The sequence below is a fragment of the Aspergillus viridinutans genome, assembly GCF_018404265.1.
Source record: "Aspergillus viridinutans IFM 47045 DNA, scaffold_11, whole genome shotgun sequence".
Classification (NCBI taxonomy): Eukaryota; Fungi; Ascomycota; class Eurotiomycetes; order Eurotiales; family Aspergillaceae; genus Aspergillus; species Aspergillus viridinutans.
In genome coordinates, this window is record NW_025091227.1 from 239590 (window position 1) to 265273 (window position 25684).

General features: G+C 50.7%; 10 protein-coding genes across 10 annotated transcripts; 3 read left to right on the forward strand and 7 right to left on the reverse strand.

Moving 5' to 3' along the window:
• Window positions 1-54: 54 nt before the first annotated feature.
• Window positions 55-1928, reverse strand: Aspvir_002240 (putative transcription regulator (RTG2); the record flags this gene model as incomplete). The annotated part of the gene is made up of 2 exons (XM_043273841.1): window positions 55-1738; window positions 1804-1928. 2 exons carry the CDS (start codon window positions 1926-1928, stop codon window positions 55-57), a joined length of 1809 nt encoding a protein of 602 aa, XP_043129776.1.
• A 1884-nt stretch (window positions 1929-3812) lies between these two features.
• Aspvir_002241 (putative amino acid transporter) lies at window positions 3813-5604 on the forward strand (the record flags this gene model as incomplete). Its single annotated transcript, XM_043273842.1, has 9 exons — window positions 3813-3973; window positions 4030-4043; window positions 4105-4177; window positions 4234-4565; window positions 4619-4762; window positions 4812-5224; window positions 5277-5304; window positions 5353-5468; window positions 5518-5604. The coding sequence occupies 9 exons, from the start codon at window positions 3813-3815 to the stop codon at window positions 5602-5604; spliced, it is 1368 nt and encodes a 455-aa protein (XP_043129777.1).
• Window positions 5605-5838: 234 nt separating this feature from the next.
• On the reverse strand, window positions 5839-6144 carry Aspvir_002242 (putative secreted antimicrobial peptide; the record flags this gene model as incomplete). The annotated part of the gene is made up of 1 exon (XM_043273843.1): window positions 5839-6144. One exon carries the CDS (start codon window positions 6142-6144, stop codon window positions 5839-5841), a length of 306 nt encoding a protein of 101 aa, XP_043129778.1.
• Window positions 6145-7425: 1281 nt separating this feature from the next.
• On the reverse strand, window positions 7426-8430 carry Aspvir_002243 (glycoside hydrolase family 18 protein; the record flags this gene model as incomplete). Its single annotated transcript, XM_043273844.1, has 1 exon — window positions 7426-8430. One exon carries the CDS (start codon window positions 8428-8430, stop codon window positions 7426-7428), a length of 1005 nt encoding a protein of 334 aa, XP_043129779.1.
• A 1744-nt stretch (window positions 8431-10174) lies between these two features.
• On the forward strand, window positions 10175-12150 carry Aspvir_002244 (glycosyltransferase family 2 protein; the record flags this gene model as incomplete). The annotated part of the gene is made up of 3 exons (XM_043273845.1): window positions 10175-10388; window positions 10449-11558; window positions 11609-12150. The coding sequence occupies 3 exons, from the start codon at window positions 10175-10177 to the stop codon at window positions 12148-12150; spliced, it is 1866 nt and encodes a 621-aa protein (XP_043129780.1).
• A 254-nt stretch (window positions 12151-12404) lies between these two features.
• Aspvir_002245 (uncharacterized protein) lies at window positions 12405-13621 on the reverse strand (the record flags this gene model as incomplete). Its single annotated transcript, XM_043273846.1, has 4 exons — window positions 12405-12653; window positions 12705-13112; window positions 13161-13378; window positions 13492-13621. The coding sequence occupies 4 exons, from the start codon at window positions 13619-13621 to the stop codon at window positions 12405-12407; spliced, it is 1005 nt and encodes a 334-aa protein (XP_043129781.1).
• Window positions 13622-15979: 2358 nt separating this feature from the next.
• Aspvir_002246 (putative LPS glycosyltransferase) lies at window positions 15980-17315 on the reverse strand (the record flags this gene model as incomplete). Its single annotated transcript, XM_043273847.1, has 4 exons — window positions 15980-16736; window positions 16806-16876; window positions 16928-17071; window positions 17130-17315. The coding sequence occupies 4 exons, from the start codon at window positions 17313-17315 to the stop codon at window positions 15980-15982; spliced, it is 1158 nt and encodes a 385-aa protein (XP_043129782.1).
• Window positions 17316-18988: 1673 nt separating this feature from the next.
• Window positions 18989-20107, reverse strand: Aspvir_002247 (putative glycosyl transferase; the record flags this gene model as incomplete). Its single annotated transcript, XM_043273848.1, has 1 exon — window positions 18989-20107. One exon carries the CDS (start codon window positions 20105-20107, stop codon window positions 18989-18991), a length of 1119 nt encoding a protein of 372 aa, XP_043129783.1.
• A 1337-nt stretch (window positions 20108-21444) lies between these two features.
• Window positions 21445-22416, forward strand: Aspvir_002248 (uncharacterized protein; the record flags this gene model as incomplete). The annotated part of the gene is made up of 1 exon (XM_043273849.1): window positions 21445-22416. The coding sequence occupies one exon, from the start codon at window positions 21445-21447 to the stop codon at window positions 22414-22416; it is 972 nt and encodes a 323-aa protein (XP_043129784.1).
• A 592-nt stretch (window positions 22417-23008) lies between these two features.
• On the reverse strand, window positions 23009-24398 carry cdpNPT (putative dimethylallyl tryptophan synthase; the record flags this gene model as incomplete). The annotated part of the gene is made up of 2 exons (XM_043273850.1): window positions 23009-23117; window positions 23185-24398. 2 exons carry the CDS (start codon window positions 24396-24398, stop codon window positions 23009-23011), a joined length of 1323 nt encoding a protein of 440 aa, XP_043129785.1.
• Window positions 24399-25684: the final 1286 nt, after the last annotated feature.

Below are 25684 nucleotides of genomic sequence, written 5' to 3' on the forward strand. Positions count from 1 at the left end.
ACACGTTGGCAGACGGCAAGTAGAAGTGAGCTTGTTTAGGAAATATCTCAGATATCACAGCATCTCCTCCTCAGCTACAACGACTTTGACTTTCATCCCCCAGCCGTCTCTCCCTCCGATCCAATTCTTCTTCTTGCCTACCTTGTGGATCTTGCGGATATCCTGCTCCAGTTCGGACTTCAACTGCGTGGGGTCATACGCCACCTTTTGTACCGAGATCTTCAACTCGATGCCTGTCTTATTCCCGTGTTTGCCCAGAGTACTGGCCCATCGTGCCTCAGTTGCGATGCGCGGTCGGGACGGGTCAATCATTCCAATGGGATAGAGTCGGGCGATCACCAGTCCCAGCTTCCCCAAGTATCGGATCCACCAGATTTCCTCGGGGGTCAGCAGTTCCCGCAACCGGAACTTGAAATCTTTCTCCCGCGGGGGCAGTTCCCCTCCATATCGCTCCTGCAGCATCAACGCTAGGCACGCGCGGTCCGCATGGGGGATGCCATAAGTGGACGCGAGGATGCCGGCGCTGGTGCTGTACAGCGCAGCGGTCGAGGACAACTCCTTGGACATGGCGGCGTGCACAAACAGCGAATTGGCAAAGGCCTGGATCAGGGTCCCGCGGATCGATGCGGGAAAGGTCCTCTCCTCGGTGCGTGCGGGGATGGCACCAAACATCAGGAAGGCGATCACCTGCGCGGACGGACGGGCAAATGCGGTGGTCGCTACCTCGAGCGGATCCTGCTGTCGAACAAAGGGGGGGATGTCTCGGAAGAGAACGCCCTCGCGGACGCCACCCTGGCAGAAGTGAGCTTCTTTGATGCCGTGTGGCACCGCTTTGGCCAACACATTGACCAGAAATGCGACGGAGGGGACCTGTTCTCGACGGCGATCAGAGACGCGGAAGATGTCACGGGCGGTCCGAGCGACCTTTTTGAGGACTTCGGTGTTTTCAAAGTCCTCCTTGGGAGCGGAGAAGCCGTTGATGATGGAGATTGGATAATACTGTCCGCGAACCTGATGAAGGTAAAGCAAGAGGTATCCCCAACCACGAAATCCTCCCCCCGACAGGTAGAGAGGGAAGCCCCCGTCGGTCCGAGCTTTTTCCACCAACGTATCAGGAATCTCGAGCTGCTCAAAGGCCTTGCGGAAATTGCTCTCCATCTCCTGGCGGAATGTCTCCTCCGCCTGACGTGCCTCGTCTGGACACTTCCCCTTCCGCAGCTCATTGAGTTTCTGGGTCAAGGCAGCTGCTCCGTAGGGGAAACTGAACGAGCCCTTGGGGCTGATGCGGACGTTGCCCGCATGTGAGACGATCCAGGTCATCTGCATACTCCCTCCCCCCAGATCCATGGCCAGTCCTTCGATGTCGGAGAAGCTACTGGCAATCCCCCACGCACCGATTGTTCCTTCCAGTTCTTTGGGCAGAGTCTCAACCGAGACGTTGGTGGCGCGTCGGATGGCATCGACAAACTCGTTCGCATTGAGGGCGGTGCGCGTGGCTTCGGTCGCGATGATGCGGATGTTCTCCGAGGGGACACCGATCTGCGCACACGTAATCTGGAAGCGAACGATCGCACCGACTACCGATTTGATAACATGCTTCGGGATGGGGATTTGACAGCCGGTATCGTCGTCAAACTGGGCGTCGTAGAGGGAGATGTTGACCCGTCGCATGTAGACGGTCCGCAGGATGCGCGCGGTCGGGGAGGAGAGGTCGGAGACGGAGCATCGTATCCCGTTGCTGGACAGGATTAGCAGGTTGGCACGTTGGCTAAGACAAAAATTGCGATGAAAATGATGGCTCACCTGCCCAGATCGACCACAGCGCGAAGATGTCGTCGCTTCGCAGAGGGATGAATGAGCGAGGAGGAGGGAAGGAGGAGGGGCTGGGAGACAGAGGGCCGGTCGGGAAATCGATCACCACCTCCCATAATAAGTAATATAGCTGCCCCGGAGATCAGGTAGCTTCACCAAATGACCACGGTGCTACCTTATGGACAAATAGAGAAGAAATAGTATCAAGGGGTCTCAACACGAAGGAGTCTTTTCATCCCCCTTGTGGTTGTGACAATGGCCTGTAACGTGTCCTGACGTCAGCCATTCTGTGTGTGTCACGTCTGTGAGCTGCAGTAGTTGGAGTTGTTTTGTGGTCGTTGCTGCTATTCGGTAAGACCAATAGACCTCAAGTAAGACTCATCAGTCCTAGCAAGGTCGTCAGATGATGGCCACTGTCAGAGTGATTGGGTATGGTTGTGCATGATCAACTGCATTTTGCTGGAGGAGAGATATATATTGTGCGAGGATGCCGTAGAGCCATGACATATCGGACTACCTCTCTACATCTCAGAGATGGTTGGACTAGGGTTTAAAGTTGATTCCGTTCTATACTCCAGGTAGTGTGCATACAAATATAAAGCATATTAAGCTGGAGAAGTACCTCTCGACATGCAAAGATGCCTATTCTAAGGTAATCTACTGTGCTGATCAGGCAAAGTGTTATGTAAGAGGGGCCACATGCCTAGACTTGGCCAATGACTTGTCAGGAATGAGGTCGAGAATCCTCTGTATTGACTAATGAGAACCACAATGTCAAAGAAATGCATTGGTTGTAGCTAGGGATTTTTGTTGGAATGTGACCAGAAGGAGTGAGTATCCCCAATCTCTGTCCAGCTATAGTGCTCTGCTCTGCACAACAACAGAGACCAGTGGAACACGTGACGAGGCTGAATCCTGCCCACGCCACAGACGCCAACCCTCGTCTTGGCTCTGGGATTGAGCCTGAATAATGATCTTCAAATGAAAGTAGAAACTGATCCTCCCGGTCTGCTAAGTTCTCACCGACCGGACCCGGCCCGGGAGAGAGCCGGCCAAGTGGACCCGTAGCCTCTTCTTCAGCCTTCATACGGTATCTCGGAATATGACTATCTGCGAGACTCTACTCGGATCACAGGCAGAAGAGGCGATATGATACGTACTGCAGACTCCTCGGTAGTATATTACAATGGCCGATAATGAGATACCGGATGGTTTCGGTCGGCGGATTTGAACGCCGTGTGTGATGATATACCATTCCTGCGATAGTCAAGTCTACGCCAGTGGCAGAGATACCGAGATATTCTGTCGGATCATCGTCAAATATGCCATTCAGTATACCCCGTGGATATCCCCAGTAGATGCTTCTTCTCTATGCGGGGTGTTCGTAACTCCATGGAGTACTCCAGATATCATGCCAGGTTTCACTCCTTGTGCAACTTCTAACCGGTTCATGATGTCTTGCCCCAGGAATCTGGAGTAGTACTTGTTACGCGATCAAAATCCCTCAATGGCCTTCGTGGATGCGGAGGCCCCGAGAACATGTTCCAGAAATGCCAGATCAACAGATGGCCAGAGGCAAAAGATGATGTCGAAACCTCGTTGTGACCGTTTGCTGGCCAATCCGAGGCGGCAATATCATCCATGGACGATGATGATGCTCCACTGCGCAGTGGAGCACAGGAGGATCAGCTCAGCAATTTCCTTCTCTCGCACACAAATTTTTCAGTGTGTGCAGATGGCTAGCATCGGACTTTTCATACGTAATGTCCATGACTGACAGATATCAACCTCAACCAGAGATAACTCCGTAGACATCTCACGTATGGAGTAAACCCGAGACTCATCAACCCTACCGAAGATTGCCAGAAAAGAGGAACCCTCGGTTAGCCTGCATTTCTTCTAGAAGATCTGGCTCATCCCCGTTTCACTTCTCCAGATACTCCTTCATTCTGGACTTTGGTTTCCCTTGGATTTCTTGTTGTCGTCTACAGAGTATCGCCATGACCGTCTCAAGGGATCTCGAGGCCCCTGCCGTCGTTAACGACCCAACCGCTGACGATGCCACTATCGAAAAGAAAGAATACGCTGATGGGACGCCGGCAAATGATCCCTTTGGAAATGAAGAATGCGGAGAGGTCAAATATCGTGTCATGTCGTGGTGGTAAGCTTCGTTCTTCGTTCCCTCCTTGTCCGTTTCCTCAGCTAACCTGGTTGCAGGCAATGTGGAACATGTAAGGCTCCAGCGTATATCCTATATTCCAATTTCCACCATGGAGCTCTAACAAGAAATAGTGATGGTTGCTGAGAATATTTCCCTCGGGATTCTGTCTCTGCCATCAGCCGTGGCGACGCTGGGGATCGTCCCGTAAGTGTATCATGAACAACCTCGCCTTTATGATCATCCTAACCACGGCTACACAGATCGGTGATTCTGCTTCTCGGATTGTCCGCAATCTCGTGGTATACCGGCTACATTATGGGACAGTTCAAACTCCGGTTCCCTCAGATTCATAGCATGGGAGACGCGGGAGAGCTGCTGATGGGCCGCTTTGGACGCGAGTTATTCGGCATCGGTCAGCTCCTGTTTTTGATCTTCCTGATGGCCAGCCATATCCTCACCTTCACCGTGCTCTTCAACACCATTACCAACCACGGAACCTGTACCATTGTCTTTGGGGTGGTTGGATTGGTGGTGAGTTGCATCGGAGCCCTGCCGCGCACGATGGGCAAAGTGTATTGGATGTCTATGGCGTGTATGCATTCCCCCTCGTCCATTGATCCGCAGAGCCGACTGACGATATATCAGCCTGCATCAGTATTGTGACAGCTACCACGGTGACCATGATCGCGATCGGAGTGCAAGCCCCAGACGATATCCAAGTGGATGCGACCACCGAGGTTTCTTTCCAGAAGGCGTTCCTTGCCGTAACCAACATCATCTTCGCTTACAGTATGGCCTCTGACTTCACTTCATCCTCTCCAGTGGCTAATTCCGCTAGTTGCCCATGTCGCCTTCTTCGGGTTCATCTCGGAAATGCATGACCCCCGGGACTTCCCCAAGTCCCTGACGATGCTTCAGGTGGTGGACACCAGCTTGTACATTGTGACGGCGATGGTCATCTACCGCTACGCTGGCCCCGACGTGGCATCTCCCGCTCTGTCGTCCGCCGGACCTGTGATGAAAAAGGTTGCCTATGGCCTGGCGATTCCCACCGTGGTGATTGCCGGTGTCGTGTTTGGCCATGTCGCGTGCAAGTATATCTACGTGCGCATTTTCCGAGGATCCGCCCATCTGCACCAGAACAGTTTCCTGGCTATCGGGTCATGGGTGGCCATTGGGTTGAGCGTCTGGGTCGTGGCCTGGGTGATTGCAGAGTCGATTCCTGTGTTCAACGAGCTGCTAAGTTTGATTGTATGTCCATTCACTATCAACTTCCCTTTGGCTATTACTAACGAGACTACAGAGTTCCTTGTTTGGAAGTTGGTTCAGCTGTAAGTCACCAATACTCTGACAGTTTGGGTAATTACTAACTTGGATAGACGGGTTACCCGCCATCTTTTGGCTCGTGATGAACAAGGGCCGGTGGTTCTCAACTCGCTCCAAGATCTGTTTGACCATTGTCAATATCCTCATCCTGGCGTTCGCTTGTGCCCTGGTAAGTTCACCAGTCCTGTCCTTCCCAGGAAGCAACTAACAGAGACTAGTGTGGCATGGGTCTCTACGTCTCGGGTAAATCGATTCATGACAGTTCATCCAATGCAAGCTGGACTTGCAAGAACAACGCCACCTAGACGGTTCATTTGAATGGTACGAGATAGATGGCGCATGGATATGAATAGAACACATGAATTATATATTGCAAGCCTTGAAGAATCTGTAAATAGGCTGTCCCAGAGACTTGAGCATAGATGAAACATGCATTCTTCAACTGCCCTGGCTAGCTCAATCAACGATGTGTTTGATAGTCTGCCCATATTCCGCACTCGTATGTCCAGACGCAAAGCTCTGAGCATGTGCGACAGCGATCAGCAAGTCCCCCCGTGAATGCTCACAGAACCAAAGGATTCCCAATCGACGGGAAGCTTGACGCAACTCTGGTCCGAGGCCTTGGAGATACGCACACCTTTGCAATCTCTGCCCTCGTAGAAGCTGGCCGTGGCCTTTTGGAAGTCGAGTTTGACCCCTTTGATCTTGTAGTTGCGGCTCATATTGGTACAGCCGCAGGAGGTGATCTTGCCGACGTAATCACCCCCGCAGGAGGCGCTGGTGTAGGGATAGACGATGGTGGCGCTGGCCGAGGCCAGGAGAGAAGCAATTGCAAGGAACTTCATCGTGGATAGGGATTCCTGCGCAGGCGTGGAATGTTTTAGACGTTGGGAGGATGGAGTGAGTTGTTGAATGGATACTCCAGAGCGGAGATACTCTCCTTTATATATCTTGATCTTAAACGATATCAGCTCATTCTGCGAGTTCAAACAGGAAGGAGGTCACCCGCGCATTTGAGATAATTTCACGGATGTATATTGGACTGCTCGTATTTCTGCATGCCAAGTGACGCGATTTGCTGGACACGCAACCAGATGCGGAGATGCCTCAACCATCACCACCGCGATGTAACGCTGTCAGCAATGAACGATTCACTGTTGTCCAGTATTTCATAGCAATTGGTGGTCTCTGGACTGAACCATGCTGCCCAGCCTCCATCATCGTCAGGTCAATGAGAGTGCAGGTGCATCTTCGGAGTATTGCCCGTGTTGGGAAAACTCAATCCCAGGATGTCGTCCCTTAAGATAATTGGTCTCACTCCCCCCTTACGGTCCATCGGGAGGCTGTAGTGCTGTATAAAGGGGTTGGAGTCTATGCTCGTCGCGGACTGAACACAGGATTCTGCAACAGATAGTCGGTCCGATGATTAGAGCTCTGACGGTGTGCCTTTCTGTGTCCTCGGCATGGGGGTCCTCTTGTATCTGGTCAATATGGGCGATGGGAAGATCGACAATAGAGCGTCGTTTGTCGGCCAAGTTATTGGTATCGATCGCGGGTCTACCAAACTGCGTCCCAAGTGTCTGTTCAGGCTGTCCTGACCCGACAGGCCATTCAGCTCGATTGCTGTCGCTCAGAAGTATGCCCTGGGAACTGCCGTACGAAAGGCAACTGGCCGTAGCTACTGAGGCTCAGCGATTCCTGACCAGTGCTGGATCGGCGCATTGGCCACATGTTCCTTGTTATGTTCTTTCTGCACAATATCCATCTGGACGAACGTCAAGCCGCACCAGAGGAACAGTCTGATAACCCCCGGGGATGAACAGAGATACAAGGACCGCTTTAGGTAACATCCCCGTCACGGATTTAATCCCAGCGAGAGTTGAGGGGCTGAACTAGCCAACATTTCTATACCGGATGAAAAGCGTGTTTTACGTGTATTGGACTTGAGGACGCATGAAAACTTCAAATATTCAAGAAATCACAATCAATATTTACAAAGTCACAACATGACATTTGCTGGTGATGGCCCGGCCAGCTAACAGACACACAGGATAACGAAAGACAGGCGAAGTAACGACAGAAGAAGTAAAGAGTGTCCACAATGCTGAGAATTCAGCTGATTGTGATTAACAAGTAGACCCGGTAGTCAGGATGCGCTTCGCCTCCTGGGCATAAGTGCAACCGTTGTTGACGTTGGAGTCCGAGAATCCGGCGGACCACATCATGACACCCCCAAAAGCCGCATTGTTCTTGTACTCAGCCACAAGCGAAGCCAGAGCGCTGGGCTGGAGATAGTACTGAGCACCACTGGACGTTCCCGTCGCACCCAGCGGCGATGCAGGGACGCCAATGAAGATCTTCGCGTTGGCCGAGGGGGTGTTGGCCAGGTTGGAGACCCATTGGGCGTAGTTGATGGCGCCATTGACGGAGCAGCCGGGGTTGTTGTAGAACTGCACCCAGAGGTAGTCGAACTGCGCCTTGGTGACAATGACCTGCATGTTGGGCTCCGGAATGGGACATTGCGGCGCACCGGTGATGTAGTACGTGTTGGAAGGATCCGAGACAAAGTTGGAGCGCAGCTTGTTGATCAGGTACTGGTAGTAGTCGTTTCCAGCGTAGCTTTCAATGTCAAAGTCCCAGCCGTTGACAAAGGTGCTTCCAAAGGGTCGAGGCACGCTTCCACTGCCCTGGGTATTGCCATAGGCCTCCCAAAGGTTTTGGCCGATTGTCTCCGCCTCGGCCTGGGAGGAGAGGGAATACGCGCCGACGGCACCTCCGAGGGACAGGATGACCTTGACGCCGTTGGATTGGCAGGTCTTGATGGCAGAGGCTAGAGCGTCGCAGTTCTGCGGCTGCCCAGAGGGAGAAATGTAGCAGGACTGGCCGATGGTACCGGAGGCGATGGTGTTGCCATTTCCGTACTCATACAGGAAGGCCAGGACAATGATATCGATGCCGGAGGACGACGTGCAGTAGGACGCCAGATCGTTGTTCTCGACAGTGCCGCCGCCGTTCTGGCCCCAGTACACAACGTTCTGGGTACCGGACGCGCGCGAGGACAGCCGATGGGGCATGGCAGAGACGGTAGCAGCCATCAGGCTGAAGGCACTGAGCACCTTGGTAAAATGCATGGTAATGAAGTCGATGGGGTGAGAACCCGGGATACAAGGAGTGACCGAAAGTGAACGAGATAGAGAATGACAAGAAGAGAAAGGACAGATTCGTCAAGAACCCTGAGAGCGAAAGGACTGTGTGTGCGTTGGACTGATCGTGAGAAAGAGCTGCGAAGAGACGCCTGTTTTATATCCCATTTCCAACCCATGCCATCTCCTGTGACTATCCACCAGCGCTCTCACGCGACATACATCCGAGCAACATCCTCGATACACCATCTTCGTCGTCTGCATGCGATGGTAACTTCATGGAGTAGGATAATGTCCGTTCAGCGTTGCAACTGGCGTTGAAACTGCTGGAGGGAAGCATGGCTGAAACGCTCTAAACACGCACAAGTCCCCGTGAAAGAACCATTCAAGGGAGATCCATAGGGATGCCATAGAATGGGCCGAGCCTGAATCGACAGAGAGGGCGATCGGCGAAGACGATGTAACTGTGATGGCTGTTGATTGATTAAGCTCATGCAACGTGCACTGGGCGTGACTTGGCCTAATGACTCTGACCAATATGCCAAACAAGATATACCGAGCTAGATCTTGCCCCGACTGGCTCCCGTCGGAGAGGAGGATGGATGTGGTAAGGTTCGTCCATTGCGACGCTGTAATCTCCGCGCGGACAAGCCGGATGACTCTGATACGCCCGTTGTCGCTGCAGATAATATACGGCTCCGGCACTAAGGAAGAAACGATGCATAAAAGCCGACTAGGAACTACCGGTGCTTCAGAATCGGCCAGGGTTGTTGGCCCCCAATAAGTAAAAGCCGGGGAGAGTTACATTGGTGTCGAGGCTTGATACAAAGGCTGAAGTTAAACCAGGGCATGTTCCCGGGCCATATACCGGAATCTTTCTTCAAACCCCAACACAAGCGTCTAGATGGCCTGTACCTGACTGCCTGTACCTGACTATCATGCAGATTGAAATTCCTAATCCTTGCATTCAGTAACCAGTAGAAAATACGTTCAACACGTATACTTAGTAAAGGGGCTTTAGTCAGTATTCCCAGGTACGGGAAATATATGTTGCCGACAGTGGGTGCAACTTCCGAATCATGTATCTCGCAATTGTCCTTTGTATAAAGCCCAGAGACCACTCTTGAATCGACTTGTGATCATAGTCCCACATCCTATGAATAATATGGCCGAGATTGGCCGCCAGATGGCCGTGCTATTGCCGGACCACGAGGATCCGGCAACTTCCGAACTTCGGCTGTCATTCTGTCAATCTGTCAATCTGTTCATTGTATCCATTCTGGAGACATGGATTGATCTGAATAGAGTATCTAGACCATGACAGGAATGAACATCTTGCCAAACATATTGCAAACGACCAAAGAAGAAAAAGCGTCGTCGACTGTCGGCGCATCTCGTAGAACCTCAAATACCCCGATTAGGCAATTAGTGGACCGAGACTATCCGCGGGCAGCCAATGGACCGGCGCGATGGCATCTAGACAAAAGCCACGCCCTCACCGACTCGCGCCTTCAGGGGAACACGGCCAGCGAAGATGTCTACCGAGAAGATAAATAATTCGACTTTAGACTTCTGTAGAGCCCATCGTCTTAACCGGAGCTGTCCAATTTCGTCCATCATGAGGGAGCTTTAGAGTGCAGAATTGGTTCCATTTTGGGAACAGCAACAACAAGCCGATTGGAAGTACCCCTGATCCACGAAAATAGCCCAGCCAATTACTGCAATTACTGCAATGCTGTCAAAATACGAGTATGACATCCGGGAGCTTCCACCAGACGACCGCATTCGGTTCAGTTTGAAGTACAGGACGGCCCTCTATCTCGTAAGCAAGGCAGCCATCTGGGCTTTTCACCTCTACTTTCTCGTGCGCTTGTTCCTGGTCATCACGGCACCCCAGCAGACATGGCAGATATGGCTGATGCTTCTTGTCGAGCATATTTTTGCCCGTAAGTCATCGACAAATTCTCGCGCTGCGTGCTTCCTTGACGGCAACTAACTCCAGCCAGGTATGCCTCGGAATGATCAGCTCCTCACGGTAGCAGCAGGCAGGTCGTCACAAAGCCGTCCCCGGGACCGGCTGCGACTCCATGGCAGCGACCATCTGCCTCAGGTCGACGTCCTGGTTCCCTGCTGTGGAGAGCCGACGGATGTGGTTTTGGACACGGTCCGCGCCGCCTGCACTATGGACTATCCCGTCACTCATTTTCGAGTGCTTCTGTTGGATGATGGGGCCTCTCCTGCACTGCGCGATGCCGTCGCAGAACTACGCTCCCAATGGCCTCACCTGTCGTACCACACGCGCGGACAGCACTCCGGCCGCGTGTTCGCCAAAGCCGGAAACCTCAACTATGCGCTCTTCTCGCTGCAGAACGAGGTGCAGCCCGAGTTTTGCGCTGTTCTGGATGCCGACTGCATGCCCACCTCCGATTTTCTGCGAGCCACGCTGCCTCATCTGCTGAAAGATCCCCAGGCCGCTTTGCTCACGACAAGGCAATACTACTATAACCTGCCCGACGGTGACCCGCTGCAACAGTCTCGTGTGCACTTTTACACATGCCACAATTCCGAACTCGACCGGATGGGAGCCGCCATCGATGCAGGATCCGGGGCCGTCTTTCGGCGGAAGGCGATCGTCGATGTGGGCGGCTATCCCACATTTTCCTTTTCGGAGGATTGGCAGCTGTCGCTCATGTTGCAGGGCCTGGGGTATCGGACGATGCAGGTGCTAGAACCGTTGCAGTTGGGGTTGGTACCCTCGTCGCTGGATGGGCATATCGCGCAGAGAAACCGATGGCAGATTGGTCACTCCCAACAGCCATCCGTGTTGTTGTCCTCGAACCAAGCCATTCCACGGCATCTGCAATGGAGCATTGCCCTCAATGGAGTGTCCATCGTCTTGGGGCTGGTTGGATACATGGTAGGCTTCGCGGCAGTTCCCGTCCTCTGCACTTCGGGGCGTCTGATCCCCGCGGCATCGCCCTTGCTGGTTCAGATCCAAGTCGTTTTGGCAGTTTTGCACGTCGCCTTGATGTGGACACATGGGTTAATCCAATCCGCCCACACGGGCTTTCGCATTGGTCCATTTGCCCATCTCGAGAACAGTTGGCTTGCAAGTAGTAGGTCATATCTGCCAGCCGGACTTTGCGAACAAAACTAACACATTCAGCCCATATATTCGCGATCATTCGCTTCCACTGCTTCTCAAGCAAACCAAAGGGCTCTTTTGTCACAGGGAGTAGCGCGAATTCGTGGAACCGCTTCACAGAACTGCCGATCTACAAGAAGGTCCGCAAGGACTTGCTGGATAACGGGCTTGTCTACAGCGTCTTCCTGTACCTTGCGACTCTCAGCTCATTTCTGCTGTCATTTTATGCGGTCGCGAGCAGCCATTATGCCACTGGCGCGACGACTGCTCCMAAATCATTGATCATGGAATTGCTCACCACGGTGGCGTGGCCTCCTATGCTGCATATTGGCTATCTCACTGCCAGCAACCTGTGGGTTCCAGTTGGATATCTGCTGCGTCGGCCAGAGTATCCCGAACGGAGATCCAGAATGGCCGTCAACGACCAGGGGATCTTCTTCCCTCAGGCGGATGTCCAGATGAAAGTCCTACAGCAGAGTCGTCCTCCACTGGGCTCCTACAAGCATTATGTCCTGGTGCCTTTTGTGTTGATTGCCATTCTTGTCGCGCTGACCTTGTTGTGAGTCTTGGGATAAAGCACTTGAAAAATAGAGAAAGCGGGCATGAAAGAACAGATAAAAGAAGGCTTCTGTGCCCAGTACAGCAATTACCAGGTCAGGTCAAAGCAAACTATTACGCCTACGGTCTATAAATCTTGATGAGTGATGCTTAGTATCACGAGTATGAGTATCTCAAATATGGCATTCTATTATTGTGGAATATAAACATAGGAGCGCAATATCCAAAAATTAGGAGTCATATATACTGGTGATAATAATCAAACCCTATCAGCCAACAAGACCTCATTTTCATCGCTCGTCCAGCTCCAGACCCTCAGAGCATCAATATGAGCTTTGACAGTGTTCCAGCCGATAGAGTAGAAAAGGAGACTCCACAGAGCGATGCTGTACCCCAGGATCTGCAGGGAGCTGATGGGGCTATGCCAGAGAAGAACCGAGATGGCAATGAGTAAAATATTCTTGGGAATGCTGATCAGCGTCATCGCTAAGCCGGACGTTTTGCCGATCTGTGTGGGTCAGCAGAGAACATCGTCCGTTTCTTCGTCAAATAAACTCACCAATAGGAAGATTGAGACATTGAGCATGAAGCCCATCACGGCACTCAGTGTCAGAACTGTCCACCCAGCCTGCGCGATCGAACTCCGCTCGAACGAAGCGTATTCAGTCTGCCAGGCCACCAGCGCGGTCATGACAGCGCTCGCCGGCGCAAAATAGTAAAGACTGACCAGCGGGTCCATCTTCTGGCCACTGTCGGACAGGAGAATCTGGACCATGACGAGGCGATTGGCGTCGAAGATGAGACTCGCGAACTGGAAAGCAAAACCCAACCATGAGAACCTGATCTCCCCCGACACGGCCATTCCAACGCTCAGGGTTATGATGAGGATGTTGATAAAGGCTCCAATGGAGGGTTTTGCGACCTTCCAAGACCAGCTCGTGATAAGTGTGACAACAGGGCCGGCTGCCTATGCAAGAATTAGCAAGTCACCCCCAAGGTAGAGAAAATAAAATACCTTGAGCATCTGGATGAAGGAGATATTCAGATAGAGATAAACCACATTGCTGCAGACTAGACTCCCGCAATATAATAGTCCAATTGGGAGTATTTTCCGACAGTACATCCGCGCATCCATGGGTATAGTCCTCCGGCCATCAAGCAATCTCGTCGTCCGTGCAAGGACTTGGGTGACAATGGTAGCAAAAACCGAATGCCAGCATGTTAGGATGATAGCTACAAAATCAGCAACTGACCAGAGGCACAAGGAATTGCTAAATACTCACGGTAATCTGAGACAAGTCAGTTCAACAGAGCACGGTGGTGGATGCGGAAGGAGCTGAACATACGGAAGTCTGTGGAATTGATGATCCATTTATTCAGTAGAATGGTGGCATTGGACCAGAATATCCATGATAGGACATCGAGGACCAGATGCCAGTTCGACTTAGGGTCGCCATAAAAATCATGAACTGCCATGGAAGCGATAGCGCTCCATGGATTATTATACAGGATGATTGTCGACAACTGTGTGCGCAATAGAATTATTCTCTTCTCGCCAGGGGCACACTTATATACATCTCTATTGACCTGCCCTGGGCAGACTGCTACGTTATTTTCCAACTCACAAAGCGATATCCACATTCCGGCAACAGAGAACAATGACACAGAGAGCAGAGTGGAGAGATGGACCTCGTTGTTGGTGGGCGATTGCCAAATGCGGAAGACCCTAGAGATGGAGTGCAACCTCGCAAAGTGGGCTGACAACGATCTGACAGAGGCATTGTTGCCTATTAAACGATAAATGGAGTTGTAGGCGACGGGGGTCCTTGGACCTTGTCCGCATTCGGAATCAACTGTCATGTAGGCTACCACCTTAGCAAAAGACAGTAGCATGTTATTTTCTGGGGAGATGCCCTCTAAGTTAAAGCCAATGTCTCTCCCCAGTTAAGGGACGGTATATGGCAACCTAAGTACAATGGTTGTCTCACTGGCAGCAAAAGTGCGTACCAATGGTGAAAAGGCCAAGCTATGGCCATTCAGCTGGTGGCTCAACTCTCCACGGAATCTTATAGAAAATTTGGAACAGGGAGGCAACGACGGGTATGTTCATACTCCTTCAAATTTCACATAGACTGACCAAGACCTCGAAGAAGCTCCAGAGCCCGCCTGGGGGTATGGACCATAGTAAACATTGTCTCTACCGTCGCAATTGTAAGCACAACAGCTTGACAAAACCTGAAATCTGCTGACCCGTGCAAGATATTCACCAACAAGTCTATTTTCGTCAACGAGTCATTCGGCAACTGCCAGATCGCCTTTGCATCGTACCACTTTTTCATAACAGGGTTCACCCTATGGATGGCATCGCGTCCTTGGTGCGGTGTCTTCACTGCGAAGCGTGTGCCAGTCCACCAGACTCTGCACTTGGCTGTACTCATGTGTCTCCAGGTGATACTGCAGAATCTCTCGCTGGCGTATTCATCGGTCATCTTCCACCAACTCGTGCGACTACTTCTGACGCCGCTTACCGCGCTCTTGAATTATCTTCTGTATCGCGCAACGATTCCCACGGCGTCCATCATACCCCTGATAGTGCTGTGTGGCGGCGTCGGGACCGTGTCATACTATGACGCGCTACCCAGGACAGACGGCAAAGTCACAGCATCGTCAACGGGCGCTGTGTTTGCCTTCACCGGCGTCGTTGCCAGTGCGTTATATACGGCATTCGTTGGACGCTATCACCGGAAATTCGAAGTCAGCAGCGTTCAACTCCTATTGAACCAGGCTCCAATGAGCGCGGCCATACTTGTGTGCGTTGTTCCTTTTGCAGAGACATTGCCAGCAACTGCAGGTCTCTCGACATCATTATATGTCTCTATCATGATAGTAATACTTCCTCCCCCAGAGCCCTCCTATTGCACTATCTTGTCACAGCGCTAAAAATGGCTAACTCGGTCTTCTAGAGCGGTGTGCTTGCTTGTCTGGTGAATCTATCACAATTCATCGTCATTGATTTGGTTGGCCCTGTCAGCAGCACTGTCATTGGACACTTGAAAACTTGTATCATTGTCGGGTTGGGATGGGCACTGAGCGATCGACCAATTTCGAGGGGAAGCCTCGTCGGTATTCTAATGGCCCTGACAGGGATGACCTTGTATGTGTGACCTTACCTGATCGAACGCTTCCAGATTGAAGACAAGCTAATCTGTGTGTCTTTATAATCAGATACATGCGTATAGCGCTTCGCGGCCGCTGAAGAACTGTGAGTAATGGACGGATTGCCGAATGCGGCAATTGATATGACCGACGAAACCGTTGCAAATAGGTGGTGGTCACTTTCTTGAATGCCTATCCTAAACAAGGTATTAAAACATCATATTAAATATGTGCAATACAATCAAAATGAATCCATCACAGAACAAGACTACTCCTAAAATAACTGACTTTCAAAGTAGCGTAGCACTCATGTTACTATATGAGCAATGTGTGTGAGGCACCTGCATTCAGTGAATGCTTTTCAAGGGAACATAAACCGCAGCCAGTGAGCACAGGAAGTCATAGTTCGAGTTCCAAGCTATACACCCAGGAGGAGGTGCTTAGGTTAGAGAGCACCTTGCACAGCGGCCTGAATGGCTCGCAACAACCATCCTCGACACGCAGCGCTTCAAAGCATATGTCCTCACTTTGGCTCCTATTCACAAGCCACGGGTAGAACTAGGCACACAGTTTCAAACTATCGACAAGGAAGAGAGAACAGCCATATGGGCTCAAACCACTGGGAATGACAATCAAACAACACAGATGCTAGATTCTTCCATATATATAAAGTCCAGATTAGCCAACCAAAACCCCCCTTGGGTAGTAAACATCCGCTAAATCCAACTCCGTTATGGCGCCTGTTTTGTTATTCTTGTGTTGCGAATATACCTTCCTTTCGCCCGCCACCAGCCGATGGATGTTGAGCCGAGTGCTGTAGACCATATTCCATGCTTCCGCCTCATGGAATGCGGTATCATCACCACCATTGATATCAGAGTCGCGTGATGCCGGACCAGCGTGCCTATACGTGCCGATCAAATTAGGAAACGCAGCGAAGCATTTCAGCTGCCGACGGCCGTTGGTGCCGGCGCACAGGTCACTCATGGCATTATCAACAGCACAGTCAAGGCGATCCACGGAAAGCGCGGCAAGGATTTTCTTGGCCCCTTCCCTTGTGACGGCATATCCGTACGTACAGCAGCCCATCTCGGCCCGATATACGAAGCGCGTCGACTCAACCGGCAGGTTGGGATACTGCTCTTTCCACGTATCCAGTGGGCCGCCCCAGCCGTCCCGCTTATCAACGCTGGGGACGGTTGAGTCGTCTGGGATGGCGAAGAAGGTCGACTCGTTGGCTCCGGGGCCCGAGGCGCAGCCTCCAATCCAGAGGATATCCCAGTTTGTGCCATAGGGGGCTTTTTTGGGTGCGGTTTCCTCGCCATTTAGCTGGCGTACCCCACGGGCAAATTCGCGGAGTTGTCGTTTAATGGCCACGTCCCAATCCGCGTCGTCTTCTAGGATAAGAGCGGTCGTGTAGGAGTTCTGAAGGACCCTGTTTAGTCCCGTTCTGTTAGTCACGGTCTGGGGAATGGGTATATCTGCTGAGAGTGTGCTGTATTACATTCTCAATGCATTCATATGTGCGCGCCAGCAGGCCAGGGCAGTGGGCTTCAAATCAGTTCCGTTGACTCCCTTGTCTCAACGTTAGCAGATCAGTAAGTAAGTGCGGACGGTAGCGCGTACATTAGGTAGGGATCTGGGATCTAGGTCGTCCGGCCGCACACCGTCAATCCAGTCTACCTTGAAACCAGCAGCGTGAGATGCTAAAGTCAGGAAGTCCCGTTTGTCCGTCCGTTCTTTCAAGCCGATCGCATAGATATGTTCGAACTATAGACCAGTTGGGTTAGATAGTACGAAAGTGCTATAGGATATAAAGGGTCCTGACGCCTAGAGTCTCGTTCTGAGTATGCGAAAGTATGTCATCGCTCGGGACGTCGCGGCTGATGAACGGCCAATTCGCATCTCTGTAGCGTGCACTGACTGCCGGCCAGAGGAAATAGACGCTGGCATAGAAAATAAGAACCCCGGGGAGAATCTTCGTAATGGTAAGACGCCGCCGGCGGGTGTTCATGTTGCCAAATTCACGCAGGGAGATTTCGAGTCAACTGTGACTGCTGAACGGGATAATCGACAGCATAAGCAAAGGCCAGTAGTTCGGTGACACATCTGCCCAGGCTGTGATCTCTTTGGATCTTATCCATGAACGTGCGAGGAGAGGCCAAAGTGGGACCGATACTGCCTTCGGTCCTACCATTCTGTGCTTCAATCAACTACTCCACAGTGACATGTTCACATGAGGGAACTTGGGACGAAAGCAGCTGCTGTCACAGTCCTTGGCGATCGTTGTTCGCAGTGCCTCGGATTTCTGTTTTCGCACCGGATATGTATGGAAAGAAGCAGTCAAATGACTCATTTCCCTGCGAGCTGCCCGAGAATGGGTTGTTTTGCGGTATTCATACTGCTCAATGAAACTAACGACGACCACTAATGGATGCAGGGGTCTGGGCTTCTTGAAGCAAAGTACTCTGAAATCCTAGGCTTAGTTGATGGCCATTATTCCGACATTTGAATGCCTCGATCGTTTCATACCAAGCAGTTACGTTAGGCTATTTGTGCGGCGGCATTACTACAGAGTTGTTGAGGCATATCATCAGCCATGGTCAATACCAGCTAGCTAAGAATAGGTTTGACTCAGATCTTTTAGTAAGTCTGAGCAAGTCCTTGTGAAATGTATATGCGCCTATTTAGGAACCCTATTACTCTGATTTGTTTGGTCAATTAGGTGGTTTCGCAAGCGGGTTCCCTCTGGCTATCCTCCCATTCAATGCAACATTGGCCTTGCAAGGAACAATAAGCATGGTGAAGAGACCTTCTGGATAACCATTTTGCTTCAATGTGGGTTGAAATCGTCCATATCTGTTCATCAAAACCTTCACAGGGACAGGGGTAAAGTCGCAGGGACAACATAGGATTGCACATTTTTGATGATGAACAGTGCTATTGTCCCTCTAAAGAAAGACTGAAAAAGAATATCCGAGGCAATTGGTTGGGAAATTCTGGGAGGTCTCAATCCGAATTCCACAACTCGTACCGAAGCATTCCTGAGCGTCCACATGCCCCTTTGGTTGAGCCCCTTGCTCCATATCATTCCACAGCCGTAACTTCTGCTCTATTTTTAGTTCATCACGGCCACTGGTTTTTTCCCTTTTCCGTTTCTTTTCGGGTTTTGTTAGACCATTATGCCGCTTTCGGCGTTGTTGCAAGCATTGTCAAAAACCAGGCGGCAGTTCTACAAGTGGATGGCTGATTAGGAGGGCCCTGCATTCACATTACTGTCAGCAAAGCATTACTTGATTATGACACTCGTGTGACCTGAATGGACGTATGAGCACAGTTGGACATAGTCTGGTGTTGGGCGTGTCTGAGTTTAACAGAACCTGGCGATAGGTCTCCTGCACCTTCATCTCTCAACGCTTGCCCGCTTTAGTAGTAATACAAATATAGACACCTGTGCGTCTATTGGAACAATTGCTTTATGCTTTCATGACAAACCTTCGTGTACAGTTTGTACAGTAGTGGATTTCAATTACGCAGTAGCTGTGTTTCTGAGCGATTGCCCGTAGATTCCAGCACAATTCCATCAACGAAACAGGACAATAGCTATAACAGGATGAGCTCCGCTAATTTGTACAATTCGACCACATAAAATCCTATGCCAGGTTGGGAGCATATGAACAATGTCACCTATCCAGCATATGGATCATTTATCTCCACAAAGCCGGCCTGACACATATCCCTCGTGACGGGATATAGCAGCCGTGCGAAATTACTCTGCCGTTCCAGGACGTATTTCGGCGTGATATGCTCGAAGCCCTCGACCGGATTTCCATTCCGAGCAGGACTAAACGCATGTAATATGTATGTATGTGAGTAGTCGTGCTCCCATGACGGAAAGTCCTGCGGCCTGTCCCATCGATCCGCAACTCCTTCCTCGTAAGAAGGCAATGACTTGCAATCCGTAGCGTTCTCCAGATTGGACTCTGTCTCGTTGTGAATCCCGTATAGCAAGATGTTTTCAGACGTGGTCCAGCTCCCAGGCCCAAATGCATCCTGCTCCATGATCAGGACTTCTCCCGGCAACCGCGCCAGACGCTGGCCCAAGCGCGTCACGGCTGCATTGCTGTGCGTTGTCCAACCCCCATCGTAAACCTTGTGCATCTCGGCTTTCCACATCTGGAGCAAGAGAGCATCCTTCTTGGCCATGAAGGTCCCGCTCATTATCTCGCCGCCGGCTTGGCGGCCAGTGACCGAATTGAAGCCGCTCTCCCTCAAGGCCTTAATATCGCGAATCGGGTGTGCATCCCAGTCAAGGTAGATGCCGCCGAACTCGCAGACGGTAGAAACGCGGATGAAGTCGGACTTGTGCTCGATCTGATCAATGGGGTTCCCGTTTCCAGCAACAGTTGGCGGTTCAACATGGTGTATTCGCAGATTCGGAGTGTTGAATACAAGCTGGTTCCACTTGCCTGTCTTCCCTGCCCGGGCGTTCTCGATGCGCTTTGGATTAGCATTGGTGTGGAGATAGATAGTATCGGGGTGCCAGTGCTGCAAGACGGAGTAGAGAGAAAGGAAGTGTTTGAATTGGAACGCAAAGTCAGCGTCAGCATCTCGTAGGATGTACACATAATGGACTTGGTTTGGAATCGCAGAACCAGTAGCATTGACAATCGTAGTGGGGGCACTGCAATGGAGGAGCAGCTGACTTTTGAATTTCCAAACAGCTTCTCTCCAGAGAATGAGGATGGCGAATATGAATGCCGCCACGAGGAATGTGTATCCTGAACAAGGGCGGGTATGGATCATTTTGAAAGTAAGGGGCCAAAAGGACAAGGAACCCTTTCAATTGACATGAGGGCCAATATATCATGATTTGCAGTGACTGAGGTCTAATGTTTTCAGAAATACTAAGGCAGGATGCATTCAGTGGTTTCAGTAGTGGGACCAAGATGACAACATAATGCACCGGATTCAGTAGTAGCAAAGATTTAGCAAAATAAAGCCCTGACTCGGGAATTATTATTACATCAACATTCTTGCTGAGGCGCCAGGGCTACCGTTAGCAGTGACCCTGGCCAAATATGGAGTTCAGATAGTAGCTTGCCAACATTAGGTTTAGATTCACGTTCCTTCTGCACAGGTAACTATGTAAGACATTCAGCCTATATTTCCCAGCCATGATCACTTCAGTTTGTGGCCACCTTCTGGACTGAGAGTACCTATGTTGATTTAATCAGGCAATGTAACTTTCCCTGCTATTTCTTTAGCGGAAATTTTGAAGTAGAGCCTTAGTTCCTGGCGATTTAACTGGACACACTACTGGTAGTTATTGAGAGGAGATCAGTGATGTACGTTGGACATTGGAGACTGAGATAGCTGCCAAGGTCCTGTGTCTATTGTACTGCACCTCTTGCATCTCGACATAGCCCTTGGCAAGTACTACCCTCGTCTGGCCATTACAGCACGTTCCTTTCTCCTTCACCACGGATAGGACGACCAAACTACGACAGCTTAAATAGTCATCCAGGCACGGTTCCCAGCCGGCACCATATAAAGAGTACACATCGGACATAGCATGGGTCCACTGAGGCATCAACAGGCCTCAGTGAACCGAGCCTTACGATTGACGGGCCTCGTGATTAACCAAGAGGGGATCTGGATCGACACCAGTTTGACAAAGTAGTCATACGAAGGACTGTGCCGATTTGGAACGGGTCTATGTCCAGTTTGAGAGGGCCGACACCGTTGAGCCGGCGGAGGTATTGGTACCCTTGTTGCAACAAGAGATTTGCCAGTACCACTGGGCAGGGTGCGAAAGTGAGTTTTTGACCAATATCTGTAAAAGTCCTGATCATTAACGTCTGGAGTAGCCAGGTGGAACAGCTGATGATTGCCAGGGGCAGGCGGCATGTTTACCAACCACAAACAGGTACCTGACAGAATGCCATTTAGGTTTTGCAGCATTGTGCGGCGAGTACGGCGAGCGAGCCTCCCAGAGAGTACGTAAATGGAAATATGTTTTGTTTACTATTCGTCTACAGAAGAAACTTCCTTATCAACCGCGTAAATTTCCTTCAATCTCACATACCAGCTCTTTCTCTTCCTATCCCACCCTATCCTATTACCAGCTTTCTCTCACCAGAATGAAGCTTCATCACTTCCTTCTTCCCGTAGCACTCATAGCTACTGCAGGCGCCCAAACCCTCAACATTGTTGCACATGAGGACGACGATCTGCTCTTCTTCAGCCCCAAACTACTCAATGAAATTCAGTCTGGCCGGAGCGTCCGCACCATCTTCCTTACCGCTGGAGACGCGGGCAATGGTGCAGACTACTGGACCTCTCGGCAGGAAGGGTCTAAAGCTGCATACGCCCAAATGAGTGGTGACGACAACGCCTGGACACAGTCGGACGCCGGCATCCCAGGCTTCAACATCCCGTTGTTTACATTGAACAACGATCCCAGTATCTCACTTGTCTTTCTTCAGCTACCGGACGGGAACAACGGAGGAGAGGGCTTTGGATCCGGAAGCCTGCAGCAACTGTGGCAAGGTACCATACCCTCTCTGACATCCTGGGGCGGATCCTCATACTCCAAGGGCGACTTGGTGAATGTGCTGAGACAGCTGGCCGATAATTTTAAATACGACCACATCAACACCCAGGACTTTGTCCATGATTACGGAGACGGAGACCATAGCGACCACCACACCACCGCTTATTTCGTCCATGAAGCGTTCGCTGATTGTGCCAGCAGCGCGTCGATCATCGCTTACATGGGCTATCCTGTTGTGTCGCAACAAGCTAACATTGATGGAGACCTTCTTCAACAGAAGAAGGCAGTTTTCTATAATTATGCTGGTTATGACAAGAACACATGCCATAGTGATGAGACCTGCAGCGGACGTGATGAAGCTCTCTGGATTCAAAGGGAATACGTCGTCAGCGAATTGGACCAATCCAGCTGCAGGAAAGCTACGAGCAAGGGCCCGGTCTCTACTGCGGTGACCCCTTCGACATCCCCAACCCATTCACATAAAGTGATTCTCAACGCCGCTGCAAGCATGACAGTGTCTCCATCCGCTGCTATCCAATCTGGGTACCCCTACGTATAGTTCACAGGAGATTCTGCGCATGGCATGGTTCTTTCTGGAGTATTATGTGTCTCTGCCGATATTTTGTCTGCTGTTGCCCTTCTTTAATCTGGATCTGTGGCTGGGATATTTGCATGAAATGTCATTTTCTGTGTCCTTGGTTTCTCGCTGTATTGCCATTCCCAGATTTGTCTCTGATAACCTTTATCTTTTTCTGGCACTGTCATTGGCGACGCGAAGCACTTAGTGAGGATGGGGTCGGATACCTAGGTATTAATGCTTAGATTAGTTCTTTTGGATGTTTCTTCTAATCATCGAGATATTAAGTCCTTAAGTACCTCTCTAGTTCACGGGATTCCCCGATAGTTTAGATTTAGATAAAGTTCACCGCTCAGTCGGGGGCTTCATTTGTTATAAGAACAAACATACAAGTAAAGTATAAGGGTAGAAATAAATAACAAGGGATGGATGATATGCCACTCCGTAACTCCTGCATACTGCATCTCTGTCAGGTCAAACGTAAATGAAGTGCAATAATTGACTGTTTCAGTCCAGTATTGATTGCTGATACCATGTCTCACGTAGAAAACTGCCTGCTCCAATTGCCCAACGGTCATTCAGGCCAAAAGTAATATATAGAGAGATACGGCCCTCTTTCCTTGGTGTATGCAAAGGACAGCCACGCTTGATAACGCGTTGCCTCTTCCAGATCCTTACCCGGACTGCAACCCAGTTAGCAGCTGCCGCAAGGTAAACGAGATGTGGCATGGAAGCCAGCTGTCAACTCACTAGTATGCTTGCAAATTCTCCATGAAAACCTCTGCTTGTCCTGGCATGTCATAACGCTGGAAAAAGGCAGTCAATGTATGAGCTATCTTGGTCTCTGGAATCCCTGTGAGTGGCATATAGAGTTTGGGCGTGGGAAGCAGACGGCCAGCCTTCATCTCATAATTCAGCATAATAGGCAAGAACGGTTTGTCCAGCATGCCCGAAGGACTGAGTGTGCCTTGGATAATACCGAGGTCTGTCCAGAGCTCACGGATGATCCCAAACCCAGTTGTGGTGTCCTCATCTGTCAGTCGTCCGCCCATCGTCCAGTGTTCTTCCGCTCTGGCGAGGGTGACGAGAGGGTCGGCGATGTAGACCTTAAATCGAGTATGCGCGGGGTCAACAAGGTCGCAGGAAAGGAAAGCAGCGTCGATTTTGCTTTGTTGGAAATGAGCTTCGACCAATTGACACGAACTATCCAGGCGGCCTTCTTTGTCGACTGCCCTTATTGCTCCAAAGCATGCGCTGGATCCAGTCTGCCCCGTGGCTGCGCATTTGATACCTGGAAAGAAGTATTCCTTGACAATGATGCCCGTCTTGGTCAGGTCCAATGCCACAACATACTGGGTCTTCACCTGAAAGTTTGTGAGGTACTTTGTGAGCTGCTCCTCATTCAAGCTTCGCTCATCTCTGGCCGTCAGTGTCAGATGCTCGCTGAGGGCGTGATGCAGTTCTATGTTGACGCTACTGACGAGTAATTGTAGCTGGGAGAAGAACGCATTTACCGAGGTGCGGTTGAATCGATCATGGCCGACACTCGATTGGTAGCGCACGGGCTCAAAGGCAATCCGCGCCGTCGATCCTGATCTCTGGAAGTTCTGACTCAGTTCGACTGTCATGTTACCACCCAGTGTGCATCGGTATACGTCTCTTCCCGGTGTCGGGTACGGACCAAGCATTGGGACAATGAGCTGGGCAAAGAGACACAGGTACTCGTATTGTTGATGAATGCTATACTTCCCGTCGACGAGGAACTTTGCGAGCATGGGCGCGACATGATGCCAGTGCTGGTATTGATCCATATCTGGGAAGAGAAGTGCCTTGCTGAGTGTATGATAAGCCATATCTTTAGGGATAGAAGCCTGTGACTGTGCAGATTGACCCGTTTGCTCGGCGGCGGCGGATGTGTCCGAGGCAGATATGCCAGCAGGAGAAGCAGTCATCTTGCTGTCCATTTGCGATTCGATATAGGGAAAGTATTATTACGGACGGAATATTGCAACGCCTCCTAGGAGTTACTTTTCATATATTGTGTAATATGAGGATGGAAGGACGAGCGAAACTAGATGGGAAAATGCAAAGGAACGAAAGGAAGGGCAGACCCAGCTCTTTTTGTGACAACAGACATACGTCCTCTCAACTCCATGGCCATGAGCGGGGAATATGCATGGCGCTTCGACAGAGCCATGTCTACCAGTTGTATCTCTTGGAGATGTGTAACACTGGTAGACATGTTGACGTAGTGGCCAGAACAAGTCGTCTCCAGAGTCCGGCCCAATTAAGGACTTATTTCACATCAGCTTCGTGCTCGTCGACATGATTGCCTCGAGGTTCTAGATGAGTTCCCAGCGATCGGCAACTTACATGATTGGATTATACCGGAACCCATCGGAGGGGCTTGCAGTGGTGTGTGTGATAACTCTGCAGCTAGGTGGCTCATCTCGCTACACAAAACTCCCCATTGGGCCAGGGATCTCGGTGATATCAGGATTTGAACCTGTGCAACACCGATTGATACATTATTTGTCGTCGGGATAATTGTAAGTAACCCACAGTCACATATGCACAGTCAGCTGGCAGTCATCTAACCTTGTTTTTCAGCTCAGTCTTATCTTTCCTGACGTGGACATAGAACTTCTAAACTACACATCAATGTGGTTATAGATGCCTAATTACCCATTTGTGTTATATGAAGCGGTGATATGATGGTCATTTCCTCGGATTCTGGTCAATCTCTACCAACTTTCAAACAAGCAATTCATGTGTTCTGTCCAAAGCAGGGTCCCTTATAAAAGCACGGCTGAATAATGAAGGACTAGATCAATTGAATGGTCTCTGGACAAAGACTGATGACCGGCCTGGGAGGACTGTGATTACTCTATAAGAGCAAGGCCAGGACGTTAGAAATGGGCCTTCGAATAAACTAGTAGCAGAGGCAAGTCATTCTACTGCAATACACTCTTACTCCGGTTTACTGTTCTACTACATATTATAGCAATCACTGCGTTCAATTCTTAGCTAGCGCCTCGTATCTGCAGCCAGAGACCTACGAGAAGGACTGCTTTCTAGATGATCTCATCAGTCGACATGCTCGAACCATCCGATGGGACGGGACACTCATGTATGACGAACTGGACAGCGTCACGTCTCCAAGCAGAATGTGGAGTGTGACCCGGGATGCTAGTTATGCGCAATTTTGGCAGGGCTCTCCGTTCTCAAAGCTGGTGCTAGCTTTGCTGCG